Source organism: Culex pipiens, chromosome 2 (assembly GCF_016801865.2).
Source record: "Culex pipiens pallens isolate TS chromosome 2, TS_CPP_V2, whole genome shotgun sequence".
NCBI classification, from domain to species: Eukaryota; Metazoa; Arthropoda; class Insecta; order Diptera; family Culicidae; genus Culex; species Culex pipiens.
In genome coordinates, this window is record NC_068938.1 from 78,743,704 (window position 1) to 78,762,786 (window position 19,083).

At 42.5% G+C, this 19,083-nt stretch overlaps 2 protein-coding genes across 2 annotated transcripts in view; one reads left to right on the forward strand and one right to left on the reverse strand.

Annotated features, from left to right (window-relative positions):
- The window catches only part of LOC120419177 (serine/threonine-protein phosphatase PP2A), a 35,428-nt gene extending 23,388 nt beyond the window's left edge, over positions 1 to 12,040 (reverse strand). Inside the window, exon 1 of the mRNA XM_039581836.2 lies at positions 11,427 to 12,040. Coding sequence (XP_039437770.1) covers positions 11,427 to 11,528 — 102 coding nt within the window. The 5' untranslated portion in view covers positions 11,529 to 12,040. The remainder of the gene's footprint in view (positions 1 to 11,426) is intronic.
- A 4,826-nt stretch (positions 12,041 to 16,866) lies between these two features.
- On the forward strand, positions 16,867 to 18,737 carry LOC120419194 (guanine nucleotide-binding protein subunit beta-like protein). The gene is made up of 3 exons (XM_039581866.2): positions 16,867 to 17,065; positions 17,152 to 17,360; positions 18,030 to 18,737. The coding sequence occupies exons 1-3, from the start codon at positions 16,957 to 16,959 to the stop codon at positions 18,645 to 18,647; spliced, it is 936 nt and encodes a 311-aa protein (XP_039437800.1). The 5' UTR covers positions 16,867 to 16,956; the 3' UTR covers positions 18,648 to 18,737.
- Positions 18,738 to 19,083: the final 346 nt, after the last annotated feature.

Consider the following 19,083-nt stretch of genomic DNA (forward strand, 5'->3'; position numbering starts at 1 on the left):
GATGGAGCAGAATATGCTCGGCCATCGGCAGTGCCGCTGAAGCCGCGCTAGGTAGTACGGTCCGAGTTGGAAAGCAGCGCTGGTTCGACGAGGAGTGCCAGCGGCTACTTGACGAGAAGAAAGCAGCTTATGCGGTGAAGCTGAGAGCTGCAACTGATGAGAACGTGGCCAGATACAAACAAGCGCTGAAACAGCAGAGAACGGTCTTCAGCACCTCAACGGCGATGTAGCGCATGGAGACGGCTTTGAAGCCCAACTTGGACCGCCCGCTGCTGACCAACAGTTCCCGGCACCTGATCTGGAGACGGTGAAGAAGGAGATCAGGCAGCTGAAGAACAACAGGGCCGCCGGTAAAGATCGGTTACCCGGTGAGCTCTTCAAATATGGAGGAGAGCAGTTGGCGAGGGCGATCCACTTGGTGATTTCTAAGATCTGGAGGGAGGAGAAACTACCAGAAGAATGGATGGATGGTGTCGTGTGTCCCATCTACAAAAAGGGCGATAAGCTGGACTGCGGCAACTACCGCGGCATCACGCTTATCAACGCGGCCTATAAAATCCTCTCCCAGATCCTCTGCCGTCTGCTGACACCGTACGCACGGAGGTTCGTGGGCCCCTATCAAGCGGGGTTTACTGGCGCTCGGGCCACCACGGACCAAATTTTCTCGCTCCGGCAGATCCTCGAGAAATGCCGTGAGTACAACGTGCCCACACATCACATCTTCATCGATTTCAAGGCAGCGTACGATACAGTCGACCGCGAACAGCTATGGCAGATCATGCACGAGAACGGATTTCCGGACAAACTAACTCGGCTGATCAAGGCTACCTTGGATCGTGTGATGTGTCACGTGCGAGTGGCAGGGGAGCTAGCGGACCCCTTCCAATCGCAGCAAGGGTTACGACAAGGTGACGGCTTATCCAATGCACTGTTTAACATCGGACTTGAGGGAGTTGTGCGAAGAGCGGGTATAGACACGAGAGGCACGATTTGCAACAGGACAGTCCAACTTCTTGCTTATGCGGACGACATTGATATTATAGCGAGAGACCTAGAGACGGTAAAAAGGGTTTACACCGCCTTAAAGACGCAAGCAAGACGAATTGAAATGGCCATGAATACGACGAAAACAAAGTACATGAAAGGGAGGGGCTCAAAGGACGTTGACCCCCCAAGACTCACCCCTTTAGCTGTGGATGGCGATGTGCTGGAGGAGGTGAGTGAATTCGTGTACTTGGGATCGCTGGTAACGGCCGACAACGACACCAGCTTAGAGATCCGGACTCGTATCCACTCCGCGAATCGCGCTTACTTTGGATTACGGAAAACCTTGACATCTGATCGAGTGCAACGCGCCACGAAGCTGACCCTGTACAAGACACTGATTAGACCGGTTGCCCTCTATGGCCACGAGACCTGGACGCTGCGGCAAGAGGACGAACGAGCCCTTGGAGTTTTCGAACGGAAGGTGCTGCGAACGATCTACGGTGGAGTACGTACAGCTCAGAACGAGTGGCGAAGGCGCATGAACCACGAACTGCACGCGCTGCTGGGAGAACCGACCATCGTCACCCTGGCGAGAATCGGGAGGCTCAGGTGGGCCGGCCATGTCGCGAGGATGGACGAAGACCATCCTGTCAGGATGCTCTTTGACCGCGCGCGACCGGATGGCGGCACAGGCCGAAGAGCAGGAGCACAGCGTGCACGATGGGGAAATCACATCGAGGCGGACCTAAGAAAGATCTGCAACCTAGGAGACTGGCGAGCTGCAGCCCAGAACCGAGCAACATGGAACAACCTTCTTGATACAGCACGGGCACCGCGTATGGTGTTCTAAGCTGATTGGTATGGTATGTATGTTTAATGGGCCGTCATGCGTGGTCGGCTCCCAATCGCCGTCTCGAGTTCTTTCATTGCACTTTTCGGAGAGATTGAGAGACTCAGGGGAGGTGTGATAGAGAGAGAATGCCATCGCTGGGAGTCACGAGACACAAGAAGAGTTCTCACAAGCTATAGTGACGGTCGCTATACTCTCTGATATTTCGGGACAGAGATTATCAAATGATAGCTGAGCTCTTTTGGTGAATTCGGTATGCCCAAAGAAGCCATTTTGCATCATTAGTTTGTCCATATAATTTTCCATACAAATTTGGCAGCTGTCCATACAAAAATGATATATGAAAATTAAAAAAAAAACTGAGTCTTTTGAAGGAATTTTTTGATCGATTTAGTGTATTCGGCAAAGTTGTAGGTATGGATATTGACTACACTGAAAAAAATGATACACGGTAATTTTTTTTTTTGATAATTTTAAATTTCACTTTTTGTCACTAAAAACTGATTTGCAAAAAAAAAAAACACTATTTTTATTTTTTATATTTTCTGATATGTTTTAGAGGACATCAAATGCCAACTTTTTAGAAATTTCCAGAATGTGCAAAAAAATTTGAATCCATACTGATTTTTTCAAAAAATCGAAATATTGGTCACACAAATTATCCCATACCTACCACTTTGCCGAAGACACCAAATCGTTCAAAAAAATCCTGCAAAAGATACAGTTTTATGAATTTTCATATATCATTTTTGTATGGACAGCTGCCAAATTTATATGGAAAATTATATGGACAAACTAATGATGCCAAATGGCTTCTTTGGGCATGCCGAAGGCACCAAAAAAGTTTCAGCCGGATTAAAAAATACAAAAAAAAAATCGAATGACCGAAATCTTCGAGAACTGCTCAGCTACTTCTATTTTCAAAATTTTATGAAGACTTGTAATGGAAAAACTAATTATGCAAAATGAATTCTCTTGTTTTTGAATGAAGTATAACCCCTAAACTACGCTAAAGTAATTTAAAATATTTAATTCCAAAAAGCCGGCCAATATGGCGGTGATGAAATATTGAAAAAATGCGTTTTATTATTTATTAGACAATCAACTATTCAAATTTGACTAAAATGGGGTCAAAGAGCTCAAATTTTATGTTAAAACAAGAAAAAGAAAAAAAAATATACGTGATTCGCTTATTCGAAGTCTTATACAAATCTTCCGATAATCGAATATCAGATAATCGAAACTTCGGATAATCGAGTCTGGACTGTAATGCAATTTAATTTCGGAGGAGCTTCGTGATTACAGCGGATTGCTTGCTTCACTTTTTAAAGGGGGCAAGGGAAATTCTCCACGATATCCTCAAATAAGTTACGTTTGGAGAAACAAGCGTTACGACCATTAGCATATTTGAGTTTCAAATTTCTAGGCCACTTGTTTTATTTTATACACGATCCCTAACTGTTATCAAGTTTGGAAAAATGCTTTTCGCTTTAAAATCTAGAAAAAAATTATATTTAAAATATAACATGTTTTACTCTTTGCGCCAGAAAGGACTAAAAGAATCCTTCCATAGTCATAGTCCCTCGGAAGGCACGCCGTCGCGTACGATTGTACAAGTTCAATAAATGATTTGCAGATCGGCATTTGATTTGATAACCTTAACCAAAAAGACTTTCTCATGACATTTCAGCTCAGATGATGAATTCTACGGTCTCAAGCCGATTATGACTAATGAGGTAAGGAAGCAAACGAATGATAGGTTTATTTTTCATCAGCTATGATCTTATCAACACTACAAAAAGTCGAAAATGGCAAACCCTAAAAAAAATACAAATAATTGTATCGGTGTGCGTTAAAACTAAGACTCCTATCAACGTCCAGCCTGCGAACACAAACACCCACATCGTAAAATTGAATCGTCATTGTAGTAGCACTTAACATTTATCAACCTCCTTCTAAGATCCCGTGACGATCGGCAAACGCGAAGCGCCGCAAACGTGACTTTCGCGCAGACTTCTTAGACACTACAAGAATCCAATCCCAAATCGATGATGGTGCTAAATTTAGGGCACACCAACTGACTGACAGACATGCTAGTCGTCTTACGTCTCTACACCATTCGCATAATGTCACTTGCCGCTGCTGCACTCCGGATGCGGTCACGACCTCGCCCAAGGTCCCAAAACCCCGACGCACTATTCAAGTGCGACGACGACGATCAACACTTGTTTGCGCCTAGAGTTTAATCAGTACGCGTACACGCGAGTGTTGGAAAGAGGTCTAACAAATACATGTTGAGGATAAGCTGATGATGACGCGCCAAACCCGCGCTATGATATCATCGTTTCGCGTGACTACTCGACCGCGCGATCGTTGTGTAGTGTGAGTACGTTCGAGACGAGAGTGATAACGAGCTGTAACTGTTGTTGACGTTGCTGCGGTCGTGAAGATGATCTCCAGAGTCAGCTGCATCTTGCGAGCGTTCAGCTGTCGTAGTGGTGTTGGTGCGATGGACCAACGACCTTGCCAAGATCATTTGAGACACATTCCTAGCGGGGCGCGAGCTGGACTACTTGTCAATGAACCACTTTCTACGCTTTTCCACGCTGCAACGCAGCGTAAACCCCTTATCGCCAGTGTCTATTTGTGGATCTTATCAGCAGTGTAGGATTCACACACTCGAGAGCGTAGATAAAAACGTTTATGGACTCCAACAAAACTTGACTCTTCACGCGCTGCTGTTGTTGCCAACTCGAAACCTGTTTAATCACGAAAGCTCAGGTTTCAGGTTTCGAGCGTCCTCGCCCTACAGCTCTCGCTCGTCACCGCTTCCTGAATCGACTCTTCCTGTACAAGCTGCTGATGGGCAGTGCAGTTTACCGAGATTAGTCATGCATGCCGGTTGTTGGCCTGATTCCACTTAGTCACACAGAGCGCGGGGATTGCTCTTTGATCCCAGCGTTGCTCTCGACGGGTTTCTGAATGAATTGGGGGTAGCTATTTTTGAACTTTTTGCAAAGAATTGGGATTCTCGCTGACGTGTTTGTGACATCGGAAATTGTCAACAATCATGTGATTGGGCTGAACAACCGTGACTTATCTGGACTGCTGATAGCGCAGAACAAAACACAGGTCGGGCGATTTGGATTCTTCTTTCTCATGGCTCCAAATTACATCGAACCTCTACTGCATGACTCACGATTTCTAGCAGCGAGAACGTTATTACTTATTTAAATATTCCCCTCGATTCGAAAGAATGAAAAAAGCCAACGAATCGCCCCAAAATCAATACCACCACCTCCTCCTACCGGACGCAGAACCAACTCACACAGCTGTGCGCTCATCAGTAGCACACATGTGAAGCAGAAGAGGGAAAAAATACACCGTAAACCTGCCAACGCTGCATCATTTGTAAGCATCTTGTCTCCAGTTCCGCCAATGAAATCGGCACTTAACAAGTTTGTAGTAATTTCCGGGAGTTCCCGAATTCCACCACGCACCAACCCAGCAATTATTCGTAAATTTGCCAAAAGGTGACGGCGACAACGACGTCGGTTTTACTACAAACTCGCAAAAATAGAAAAGCTTTCTCGGTGAAGGCGTCTTCTCGAAGTAAAAAAAAAGTAAATCTTTCCCAGTTCCTGAGGGGAACACCCTTGAAGAGTATCGGGGCCGGCATTTACAAAGCGGATTCAGTGGCAATTTCATTCTCAACTCAATGTTAACATGTTAAGGTTAATGTTAACATTCCATAGGTCGCCTCCCTAAGGTGTCGTGATAAGGTCCAGTTTGTGACGATACACTACCTTCCCTTTACTAAGCAATCGATTCCAGAAGGGAAAAGATCACCAGTTGTGTTGGTCCGAGCCGGGATTTGAACCCCGATCTACCGCTTACGAGGCGGAAGCGTTACCACTGGGCTACGTGGCTCGGTCTTCTCGAAGCGTATTTGCGAATGTTCTGGCTGATGCTTGTTGCGAATCTACGGCGGCTGCTTTGAGGCTGATGTTTATCAGTGTAGTGAGTGTGTGGTTTTCACGAAGTCGCGATTAGCGTGAATCGGGGGATTTGTTATTGTGAAGGAAATACACAACTAAACTGTATCAGTTGATGTGGCTTCCCAAAACCAACGAAAGCAACGATTGGCCTCTCTTTTACGGTATGCACTATTTTCATTTTGGAAGGGTAGGATGATTAGAACTCAGCACAATTTGTTAGTTTGCTGATCTGCATAGTCTACACCATCGCTCTTGAAAAATTCTTGACATGAAGCCAAACGAGCAATTTCTTTTCACTGTTTTTGCAATCACTTTTCTTTTACGAGACATCACATTGCAGGTCCATAACCTTTTATGAGTAAACCTGCCTGACCTTAATGCTCCAGTTTTTTTTAGAAGATAAGGGAAATTCACCATGATATCGATATTCGAAAAGTTTCTTCATTAAAAAGTTAAATATATTTTTAATGTTTTGTTTTACATGGAACCAGTCATAAACCACGTGGACACGTTAGTCGGAGTTTTCCAAAAAAGTGTCTACGTGGATTATGAATGGTCCCCATATAAAATCGTAATTTTTCAATATTTTGAACAAAGTCCAAAATCCGTCTTCTTCATGTACAAGGGATATATCTTGAGAGTTTTCATCCAAAATTTAAAGCAGGTATTAGACTATGAAAAACAAACAAACTCGCACTTTTTCGTGTTTGACAGTTTGCTAAACTCGCAAACAACTCAAAATGTATGTAGGCTGACGATTCTGCAAAAAAAATTGCATTCAAACGAACAAAGCAAAAAAGTGGAAGTTTGTTGGTTTGTCATAGTTTAATACCTGCTTAACCCGATTTAGTCAAAGCAATGATGACATATAACACCTGTTTATCAAAGTGACAACTTTGAATATGAGCTAGTCTCCCCGAATTCCGGAAATGGATTTTATTTGTATTGGATTTGGCTCAAACTTTTCATAATCGGATAATCGAGTCTGGACTGTATAGGATCATCTTTATCCGAAGGCCTCGGAAAATATTAACTTCGGATTATCGAACCAGGGAAAAATATGTTTTTCGATGTCTTATTTTTGATTGTCGAGCTTGATTATGACCCCTAAAATACGCTAAATTGATTTGTTTTTAAATCCATAATTTAATTTTAATTCTAAAATGGCGTTGACGAAATATTACAAAAATGCATGTTGTTATTTAATAAAGTTATTTAAATTTAACTAAAATGGGGCCGCAGAACTCGAATTTGATGTTAAAAACAAGAACATGAAAAAAAAGATTTTTGATTCGAATATTTGAACCTTCGGATAATTGAGGCTTTGGATTATCGAGTCTGGACTGAACAAGTCTCAGTACAATTTTGGCAACTGTCGATTTACATTTTGACATAAATGGTACGTAAATATTCTAAAATCAGTATCTTTCGAATGAATTTACTGATCGATTTGGTGTTTTCGGCAAAGATGTAGATGGATGAGAACTATTATAAAAAAGGTACGCGGATTTTTTATTACATAAAATCGAATTTGCAATAAAAAAAATTAAAATACTTTACAGACATTAAAGTGCACCGTTTTCGATATATGGCCACTAAGAGTTTGAAGGAGGTATTAGACTATTACAAACAAACAAACTCGCAATTATGACCATCCAATGCTGTTCAACCATATCATCGACACAAGATCAATTCCGACGGCCTGGAAGAAGGCGATCGTCACACCGATACCGAAATGCATCAGTGTTAAGTTCTTGAAAAAGTTCGTCTTGGCCAGATTGCCGAGCACCTGAACGCCGCAGAAATCACCGCTCCTAGCACATACCCAACCTGGATACAGGAAGGGTTACAGCCAAAACACGCGACATCCGAAGAGTTATTGACCAGGACCTTCTAGAATTGCTTCGTGAAAAAAAGATGAAGAGTAGGAAGCAATCATCACTGTTTCGCAGCTCTCAGAGGTTCCTAATAGGGGGATGGCGTCGCTATAGTTTGTATCAGACTTGGTTTATGCTGATACAACATATCTCAGTCCCGGGTATCAGGTAGTGACAGCAATCGCGCTGCTTCCAATGACCCATTTCAGAATGGCAGAGATCCTAGCGGCCCAATTCCGAGGTCATTGGGCATTGTCTGGCCCCGCCTAAACATAGAACAAGAACCAGACGAGTCCTCGAACTATCTTTAAACTTCCAATCCCATCAGGCAAAACAGGGATCAGCGCGTATTTAATAATTGTTGAAAAGTAGGCAAAATGTGAAAATTTCAGTTTGGATAGATCTCACCAAGTTTCTGGTTTCTGGTAGTCCTAAGCACCCGGGAGTTGTCCCATATTTAGGCCGTATGCGTCCGGAATTCCAGTTGCTCTCACGAGCCTCTATCACGAGCAGCTTGATCCTATTCCTACCGACACGACTCACATCCTGGCGTACTGATATGCTGGCAATTCTTGGTCAGCTGCTGCTTCAGCACGATATCCACGTTCTCCGACCAACCTCAACCGATCGCAGACCGCCCACCAAGCTTTGCTGATCTTCCAAGTACTTTTTCTCGATCTGCAACACCTTTTCCAGTATCAGTTGAAATCGACTCAGCACTTTTCCACTCCACTCCACTCCACGCCGGCTACGACCAGTGGGTAAGATCACGGATAAGTGGATAGGAGGAATTTTTGTTTGGTACTTGGTTGAGTGATGAAGACCGCTAAATCGACAGCGTTTTCGACAAAATATTACGTGAATTTTGGAGGGGGTTAATAAGACGGATATGAGGCCGGGATTCACCGTGGTAGGTGATGTGTTCTTAGAAAATATGTTTTAAAGTAGTTTCATCATGCGGATCACTCAGTTATGAAATATTGGTGATTTAAGGCCTTTTGAAATTCAACATTTGCCTAGACTGTATGCAACCGAGAAGTATTAATATTCATACTAACTTACATTTAACATTACATTTCTGGAGCAACATTTGAAAGGGGCGGTACGACATTGCTCTTACGGCCTTTCATTACACGCGTTTAAATGGGACGAAAGGCCGTAAGAGCAATGTCGTACCGCCCCTTTCAAATGTTGCTCCAGATTTAGTGACGTGCTCTTAGATTCACAGATTCCAATCAAGCTACTTGGATTCTTATAGCATTTTTTATTCTTCTATTCTCACTAAGCCTCGATGGTCTGGTGGTTAGCATATTTTCTACGGACCCAAAGGACGGGGGATCGAATTCCGCCGCGACCTATGAATTTTTCGTTCATATTCAAGTGTTTAACAAATAATGGCATGATTTTTGTACCATTCGATTCGAATTTTTTCAGCAACTTTCAACAGTGATACCTTAGTTTAATTTAAATTATTGAAACAATCTAATGTTTTAAAATATCACAATTCTAGATTTTCTTGGTCAAACGCTCGCTTCCTTGACACGGACGACTAAAAAGTATTCAATTTGCTTCTAAATTTGTACTTCCCAAACACAGATGTCAACTTCAGTTACCTAGAATGCAAATAATGTGCAGCAGTTTAAATCAATTTAAAGTCCTTTATTGTACAACAACTACCAGCTAGATGAGCTCCAGTTGAGTAAATGTCAACATATATTTTTCTGTATATATGTATATACACGCAGAAAAATAAGGCATATTTAAATCAACAAAACGTTTTGTTGATTTGAAAATCATGTTTTTGTTGAATCAACGCTAAACGTCAAAGCAACTTTTTCAAAACAACAAAAGATTTTTGTGGAATTGAGAAAATCAAGATTTGGAGCCTAACATTTCAAAAGGGCACAAAACTTTTGTAAACAATAGTGTATCCCTTTCACTCAAATGACAGTTTGCATAAGGTGTGAGAGGGATACACTCTTGTTTACAAAAGTTTTGTGCCCTAATGAAATGGAAAGCACGATTTGTTTCAACGCAAAATCGGCGTTGATTATATTCAACAAAAATTTTGTTGAATCAAACCTCGTACAGGCTGATTCTACAAAATATTTTTCTGCGTGATATATTTTTTTGCTTTTAACACAAAAGTCGAGTTCTGAGACCGAATTTTAGTCAAACTTGAATAGTTATTGCCTATGAAATTACAAAATCCATTTTTTTTATGTTTAATTACAGTCCAGACTCGATTATCTTAAGTATACGTTTTTTTGTGATTCGATTAGGCTGGTACAAATTTTATTTAAAGTTTTTGTCTCCCCCACCCCCTTCAAAGTTGGCTCGAAAAATCAGCCGAGGGACAAAAATATTTGCATCGGCCTTATCCGAAGTAAAATTTTTCCTTCTGATAATCGAGTCTGGATTTTATCACAACTACTTTGATGTTTAGTTTTGCTAATTCTTCCAATTTGAGTGTAACTTTGCAAAATTTGATTTCTGGACCAACACGAGAAGAAGGCGGATAAAGCAATTTTACAGTTTGAACTAGATAGTTATTTTTAGCAGGCATGCCAGATTTTGGTGATCGTTTCTCTTCTGGATTCGACTGCTTAGTAAAGGGATGGTAGTGCATCGTCACAAGCTGTACCTTATCAACGACACCTTAGGAAGGCGACCTATGGATAGTTAACATCAACCATAACATGTTAACATTAGTTAAGTTAAAATCTGTTAAAATCAAGGGTGTTCCCCTCAGGAACTGGGAAAGATTTACTTTTTTTATGCCAGATTTTGCAATTTTTTGGGCACACAACAAAATGAAATGAATGAAAATCCACACGTTTTGAGCCACAAAACAGTGAAACGTTTAGCTTTTTTGAGAGCAAATTTTTTAATAAGATTTGAAATCAATCACTAAAACGCTAGCAAAATAACTTTCAATAAGGGCGAAACCTTGGATGTAAACAAGCAGCCTATCCAACTCTTCTTCAACGTGAACTGTCACAAGAGCTAGTGGGATAGACTGTTTGTTTACGTCAAAGGTTTTGCCCTTAAAAAAAAAATACTACGGAATTTTTGCCTTTTGTCATATGTTTAGATTATACTAGCTGAGTGATACATCCTTGAAAATTTTCTGTTAGAAATCTGGTCAACATTTAAAAGTTTGAATATTTTCAAGATAAATAATAAAATGATAATATTGGTTGCACAATTTGGTCCAAATTAAAACACAATAAATGCACCTTCAATCAATCACTTCCCAGCCAGGTAAACAAACGCAAACAAAACAAATCCGCACCGTGAAATTCCGTTCAATTTACACTAGCCGTGAAAAATCGCAAACCCAACTCTGGCGATTTATCAGGTTTCTTTCCCCGCAAGTCTCAGCCAGTCACTGTGTGTATGTCCGTCTGTCTGCGTGTGTGGGTACCGATGTAATTGCGTGAGTGTGTGCCGTGCCGTGCCCGAACCTTGTTCCGTCCGTTCGCCCTGACCCGATCGTCCTCGTCGTCATCAAGGCAATTTGCTGAAGGACGACCGAAGGAATCGGTCCCAACGGATTTGCGGATCTTGAATGTTTCGATTTTTTTAAGGCTGCAATTTTTTCCTCTTATTTTTCTCGTCTCTGTGTGTGTGACGGTGGATGTTCCGGAATTTTTTTTTCGCTTGCCGATTTCCAAATTTAGAGTGTGAGTGGTGTGGCCACTTGGAACCTACCTTGTCACACAGGGTTTTCACTTGCGTTTCGGTCAGTTGCTTGCACTCGTTCAGTTGTTCGATCCACTGGTCCAAATCTTTGAGTGTCGCCTTGTCCTCCATCCTTCCTTTTCTTCTTCGGCGCTGCTGCTCTCGGGTCTTCTCTTTGAATTTTCACTCCACCGTGGCCAACTTGGGTTCGCCGAATCCGGAAATCTTCAACACTTTTCGGATGCTGGCTCTCAGGACGATTCCCGGGGGCGACGACGTCTCACACAGGCGGAAACCGCGCACCGTACACGAAACCGGAGCGGCGAAACTTCCGACGAAAGAAAAAACCCGAAACCGAAAATCCGGACCACTTCCACTCGCAAGCACACTTCTAACAAAATGGCCGCGGCGTTGTGGAAAGAAAATCAATGACCGCGCACACTCGCGCCGCGCAAACGACCTGTCAGCCGCCGATAGACCGGACCAATGTCGACTGTCAGTCTGACACACGCAACGAAAGTCGACCAAACACGCTCGCGGTGTTGTTTTTCCTCTTGTTCTTGCGTGTGTGTTTTGCACGGCAGTTGGAAATTCCTTTTTGCGAACTTTTTTCCTTCAACACTTTTTCCTTATTAGAAATTCAATTTAAACTAGAATAACGTGCACAAAACTTTCGAACTTTCTTCTCTATTCAGCGACGACCGGGAGCGAACTGTCCCCGTCCAGACTCTATTTTGCTCTTAAAAGGTAATTCAGCGGAAAGACACCTACACTTCTTACAAACAAAACTTATTCTTCTTACAAGTGAAACCGATAAGATAAGCGCACACCTCCTACGCAAATCGTACTAAAGTTGCGTGAGTCATAGAGCAGTTGCAGCAAAAAAAATCGCACTCCGACTTTAGTTTGTTCGTGACGACGGTGCTCGGCTCTAAAACGAGATCGAGCGAGATGTGACCGGTTCGAAGGGTTGACGAAGAATGAAGAAGAAAAACTTGCGAAAACGGCACCAGCGATTTGCATATGCCACTCTTCTTTTGTGGTGGCGCTGTTGCGTCAGAAAAAAAGAGATGAAAGATTTTGAAGTTAAGAGGGAATGTCGACTCGTGAAGTTAAAGAGAGAGAGAGAGAGAGCGAGTGTTGTCAAAAGTTGACAGTAGAGCTGGGCGGTATTTGGGAGCGGTTTTGGTAAATCCCGCCCACTTTGCCTTACACTCTCATAGAGGTTTCTACGTGCGTGTACGTACACGAAAAAGGTTGAGGTTAAATTTTGTCCGGCCAGCAAAATCAGATGGTGCGCTCTCGGGTGCGCTAGTGTGCGTACGCGAAACGTCATAAAGCTCTATTTCGAAAAAATCGTTTCTGAGTTATTCTCACTCATGGTATTGTCCGTTTCTCTCGAAGGTACACGCCGCGCGGCATTTCAGAATGTGCCGCAGACACTGTTGCCAGCGATTTTCTGCACTTTTGGTGCAATAAAAAACATTCCCGGCAACAATGCCAAGCAATTCGAAGAAGAAGATCAACAAAAACAATACGCACAGTATGGGATTTGACAGCGCGCATTTGCCGAAAGTGCGGCGCGTCGTTTCGAGGCTGGTATGCCGCGTGTCTTTTTCGGGAATACGCGCAATATTGTACGATCAGTTCCTAGCTGGACTCGGTCACTGGAAACGACCGGCGACTCAGTGATCGACGAAATAGGCGGCGGGCCAGATGCGGGCATAAAAATGTCAAAATCTCTTCCACCCTCACTTCGTCTCACCATCCAGCTGCAGCTTTGTTGACAAACAAACCGAGCACGCGGTCGCATGATGGCGGCATCGAGCCAGAATTAGGGGTGATCATGTGATTAAAAATGAAAGTTTTTTCAAGAAAAATAATATTTTTCCCACCGAATAAAAAAATTGCGAGCATGTTCAAGCAATTATTCCTGATGTCGGAGAAGTAATTAAAAAAGCAAAATTTTAATCCATAATTTTTTCTATAAATTGAATTTTTTCACTCCAACTAGCAACCCCTAGGTCTATCCACGACCGTTTCCAATGACCGTGAGAAGTTGCCAGAAAATCCAGCTACGAGCTAAATCCACAATAACAGAGTTACTCCACGGGATTGAAACTCGTCTGAAAAACCTGTATCATTTTCTCATTCGAAACAGTGGCGCCACATGGTGGTAGCTGCCCTGTTTATTACACTGTGAAATTATCCATGGTCAATCCAAGGAACCAGAAGGTGATAACAGAAATGTCCGTCCAAAAGGGGGCTGCAAAAAAACTTATTATTTTTAACAAATTTTCGACCAAATCAGCAACGAATTGCAAGTTTGACAGTCCAACTACTGTTAAAAGTGTGTTTTGTAATTTGTTTTTGCATTTTTTACGAAAGTGCCAAAAATATTCGTAATCACCTTTTGCCTCTTGGTGGTGCTTTGTGTTAGTATGTGTGTGGTCGATGTTTGCGGACGTGCACGCAGAACACAGAACAGTGAGAACTAGCGAAAATGCCTCACTTTCTTCTGATACAAGTCGCCATATTGAAATTGCTTGAAGATTCATACCCGTAATTACTCTGTGATGGTTCATTTGTTTGAAGAGCCAGTGCGGCACTGAGTGCCACAATCGTTGGTGTTAGTTTTGGTTCAATCGAACGTCATTTGTCAGTGTGCGTGAAACTCGCATGAAACTGAAAAAATATCGAGTGTGGCACTAGAGTTTCAGTTCCAAGATGGCGGCGAAACTCGTGCGGAACTAGCGCGAGTTTCTTCAAAGAAACACTTTGACAGCTCTGAGTGCGGCACTCAGTGTGGAACTAGCCATCAAACGAACGTACCATTTGACAGCTCTGAGTTCGGCATTCAGTGCGAAACTAGCCCTCTATCGGACGTACCATTTGTTTGCATCAGAACACTGTGACGAGGAATTCTTAAAATAGAAAGCCTTATTGTATATTTAAGTGTTTGATGTTTTCTTATATATAAAGTTTTTGATGTTCTAAGTTGCAAATTAAAAAAAAAATCTTGGTTTTTTAGGTTTTGGATTTTTGAATTTTAAAACTTTAAAAATTTTGTTTTTTTTATTTCAAATTCGTTTTTTTACGTTTTTGCCGTTTTTGAAGTTTTGCAATGGTTTATTCTTGGATTTTATTTTGTTTGTTAAGCTTTAGAGAAGTTAAGCTCGACAATCGAAAATAAGACAGCGATTTTTTTTGTGATTCGATTATCCGAAGTGAAATTTTGCCAAAGATTTTGCCAAGACCTTCGGATAATCGAGCCTGGACTGTAATTGTATTTTTGAATTTTAAACTTTTGTGTTTCTAAATTTTTGATTTTTTTAATTTTTTTTGTGCTCGAAATCTAATAATAATTGATAGGTTTGATTTGGGTTTGATATAGGTGCTGGTCTAGGTGCTGGTTTACTTAATTTCGAGTTAAAAAACTAAATCCGTCCCTTTAATGTCAAGATTCTGGATAAGGCAATTCGGAATTTTCAAAATTATTATATCTAATACAAATTTATTGATAAGTTTTACAAATTCTACAGCGACAAAACAACACGTTTTTGCTGATATAACGAAAATATCAAATATTTTTTAGTTTTTTTACTAACCCAATCGTCAATCGCAGCTGGATTAAGCTAAGTACGGAGATCGGAAGAAACGCGGTCAAGAAATGTTGCGCATTATTTTCGTGACCCCCCAAGAAAACTTGACAGTTCGGTTTGAGCTTGTTGGACGGTGCGTGCGCTTAAGATTATTGGAAGAAAAAAAATCAAAAATTCAAAATAAAAAAACTAAAACGCAACTTCAAAAATTAAAGAAATCAAAAGTTTAAGAATTGAAAAAAAGAAAAGAAAATGTAAAAAATAAAATGAATCTGAAAGCCAAAAATTCTTAAATTCAAAAAATCTTAAATTTTAAAATTTTTAAATTCTGAAATTCTTAATATTTTTAATTCTTAAATTCTTAAATAATCAAATTTTGAAACATTAAATTATCAAATTCTTAAATTCTAAAATTATCACATTTTGAATAGATTATAAAATTTTGTTTTTTTTAATTGTTAAAACCTCAAATGCCGCCAGAAAATAAGACATGTTTGGAGTCATATTTCAGGTTTTAACAATATTCCTCGATATTATAATTTTTAATTTCTGTTTTTTTCAACTATTCTAAGTTAAGAATGTTATTGTTTTAAATTTTTATTTTTTTTATGTATTCGTTTTTTTTATTTGAAATTTTTTAGTTTTTTAATTTCTCAGCTTTCAAAATTCTATTGTTTTAGATTTTTTAATTTCTTGATTTTTCTGCCAGACAATAAAATGATTTTTTCGAGCAAAAAAACCAAAATCTGCCTTTTAATATTTAGATTCTGCGTTTTGACATTCGGCCATATAAAGCAATTCAGAATTTTCAAAAAATTTGATAAGTTCTAAGCAAATCTAAATTGTTTGATTTTTTCATCAAAACATATTGCAAACAAGCCCCGCACGAAGGAACGTCAAACGCTACTTTTCGTTTCTGTTCCTTAAGAAAAATCTTTTTGTGACCGTTTTCTGGCGGATTCTCACACAGCCGGAAATCCTTGAGATACGATGAAGGAAGAAAGAGAGTGAGAGAGTTTTAGACAGGGACTACTCACTAATACAACTGCGTGGGCTAGTAAGGTTTTGGTGACGAAAGAGTCTTCTGCGTGGTCTTCTGTCATTTTGCTCTGACGCCACCTCTTTGGGTAAAGCCCAAGACGTTAAATACTAGGGGAGCATTGTCTACTTCTGACACTTCCGAGCTCCATACCAGCCTTAAAGGCTAGTACGGAGTTCGGAAGGAAAGGGGTAAAGAAACAGCTTCAAGAACAGCAAAATAAAGGAGAGGGAGCGATTTCTTGGGGCATTTCTTCACCCTCTCTCGCTTGCTCTCGCCGCCGCTGCTGCCCATTTGATTTTTTTCTTGACCGGTTTCCTCCGAAGTGCATATACCGCATATACAGCTTAAAGGCTAGTATGCAGATCGGAAGGAAAGGGGTCAAGAAACAGCTTTACGAACAGTAGAACAAAGGAGAGGGAGCGATTTCTTGGGGCTTTTCTTCACCCTCTCTGACTTGCTTGCGCTGCCGCTGCTGCCCATTTGAATTTTTTCTTGACCGTTTCCTTCCGAAGTGCGTATACCGCTTAATGCAGTAATCAACTTTTCAGCAAAAGCGTGCAAAACATTGAAATGGAGAGCCTTACGTTTTCTCAGCAGCAAACATCAAATTTCAGTATTTTTTCCGGATTTGATGTAATCTGAGTAAAAATAATTCAAAAATAAATTATTTGAAATGAGCGTGTAACTACCATCACAATACCGCCCAGCTCTACCGTTTCCCACCTTTTCGCCACCAACCTCGTTAAATCCCGCCCCCCCATTCTTCGCGTTGTCAAACTTGCTCCCAACCTTCTGTCACCGCACCGCATCACAATTTCCTTTCTTTTCTCCGCGAAACGTGGAACAGTGCGGCACGCATCCCGCTGCCAAGTTAACTTTTAACTTTGAAAAAAGTGTGAAGTGCTCCTAATCAACAATGACCGAGACGCTGCAGCTCCGCGGCCAGCTGGTTGGCCACTCCGGCTGGGTCACCCAGATCGCGACCAACCCCAAGTACCCGGACATGATCCTGTCCTCGTCGCGCGGTGAGTTTTCTAACCTCGAAAAATTTCTTGAGGTTTAAAGATGGCGGAAGAACCGCATGGTAAATTGGTTCCTCTCCCCGTTGCAGACAAGACCCTGATCGTGTGGAAGCTGACCCGGGACGACGCCAGCTACGGCATCCCCCAGAAGCGCCTGTACGGCCACTCGCACTTCATCAGCGACGTCGTGCTGTCCTCGGACGGTAACTACGCCCTGTCCGGCTCCTGGGACAAGACCCTCCGTCTGTGGGACTTGGCCGCCGGCAAGTCGACCCGCCGCTTCGAAGACCATACCAAGGTGTGAAATGGGGCGTCCAAACGGGGGGAACTCATGAAACTAGGAGGACGAGCGAATTGGGATCTTATCCGCGTGAAAACGGGAAGATTTCAAATCCTTGACGGTTAATCCGGAACGATCGGCGCGTCCGGTTGTTCCGGATGGTTAGGGCCAATCAGAGTCGTTACAAAGCGCCTATGCGAGGCAGAAGAAAAAGTTTGAAAACAAGCGCCAATGCGTGGCAGAAGATACTTTTCCCACTAAGGATTGCACTTGTGCGTGAGTGTAAGAGGTGGCTAAAAACGCTTCTCCCGTCGACCCAAGTCAGAATCGCAATAGGTATTGTAACTGTAGTTATTGGTACTTTTAAGACTAATCTCATAACTTAAAACTAAGTTGCGAACCAATTTGCTTTGAACAGCTTGGCACAATCCCAGCTCCAAATCGGATCCAAACTCAATATTCGATATGGTGTTCATTTTAGTGCGTGCTAGAGCAAACTCTCGATAGTCGTCAACTGCTGGGTGGCCAAACGATGGCGCCACTCGGTTTCAGATCGTTGAGATACACAAATTTCCAAATTTAAGCAATATTTCAAAGCACATTGGTTCCAGCTTTCAAAAGAGACATTCTTCAAGATACGCTCAGAACTATCTCTAACCAACCTCCCTTCACTTTTCCCCTCTTCAGGACGTCCTGTCGGTTGCGTTCTCCGTGGACAACCGTCAGATCGTGTCCGGCTCGCGCGACAAGACCATCAAGCTGTGGAACACGCTCGCCGAGTGCAAGTACACCATCCAGGAGGACGGTCACTCCGACTGGGTTTCCTGCGTGCGCTTCTCGCCCAACCACTCCAACCCGATCATCGTGTCCGCCGGTTGGGATCGCACCGTCAAGGTCTGGAACTTGGCCAACTGCAAGCTGAAGATCGACCATCTCGGTCACAACGGCTACCTCAACTCGGTGTCCGTTTCGCCCGACGGTTCCCTGTGCACGTCCGGCGGTAAGGACTGCAAGGCGTTCCTGTGGGATCTGAACGACGGCAAGCATCTGCACACGCTGGAGCACAACGAGGTCATCAACGCCCTGTGCTTCTCGCCGAACCGGTACTGGCTGTGCGTCGCCTACGGCCCGTCGATCAAGATCTGGGATCTGGCCTGCAAGACCATGGTCGAGGAGCTGAAGCCGTCGAAGGCCGACCCGCCACAGTGCCTGTCGCTGGCCTGGTCCACCGACGGACAGACCCTGTACGCCGGCTACTCCGACAACATCATCCGCGTCTGGCAGGTGTCCGTGTCGGCTCGCTAAGAAGTATTCGTGTGTGCGCCGTGTGTTTCTTTACTCGTAAGAAATATATAAACTAAGAAATGCGCGGACGAAAGTCTACGCCAAAAATAAGCTCAACTTTGTCCGTTTATGAATCCGAAATGCCTGCTTAAAACCTACAAAAATACGCTTCCCAAACACCGACGTGAACTTCAAGTATCTAGCCACTGAAACGTATTTGAAACTACGCTACCTCTCGTTTAACACGTCGACTTCTCATTTCAAGGTTCTGCGTGGGGTGAAGTTGGGTTCGTTTCGTTCACAAACCCTACTTCTTTCCGATGGTACTAACATTGGCGTCGCTAAACTCTGGCTTGTTTTCCGTAACGGAGATATTGAATGCTTCCGCGATTATGAACCTCCACGTATTAATTAATCTGAGGAAAAATGGGATACAGTTCCATACTTCCACTCTCCT

Coding starts and splice junctions, on each gene's coding strand:
- LOC120419194 (XM_039581866.2), top strand. CDS start 16,957: ATGACCGAGACGCTGCAGCTCCGCGGCCAGCTGGTTGGCCACTCCGGC. Junction 17,066..17,151: donor GATCCTGTCCTCGTCGCGCG/GTGAGTTTTCTA, acceptor TCCCCGTTGCAG/ACAAGACCCTGATCGTGTGG. Junction 17,361..18,029: donor GCTTCGAAGACCATACCAAG/GTGTGAAATGGG, acceptor TCCCCTCTTCAG/GACGTCCTGTCGGTTGCGTT.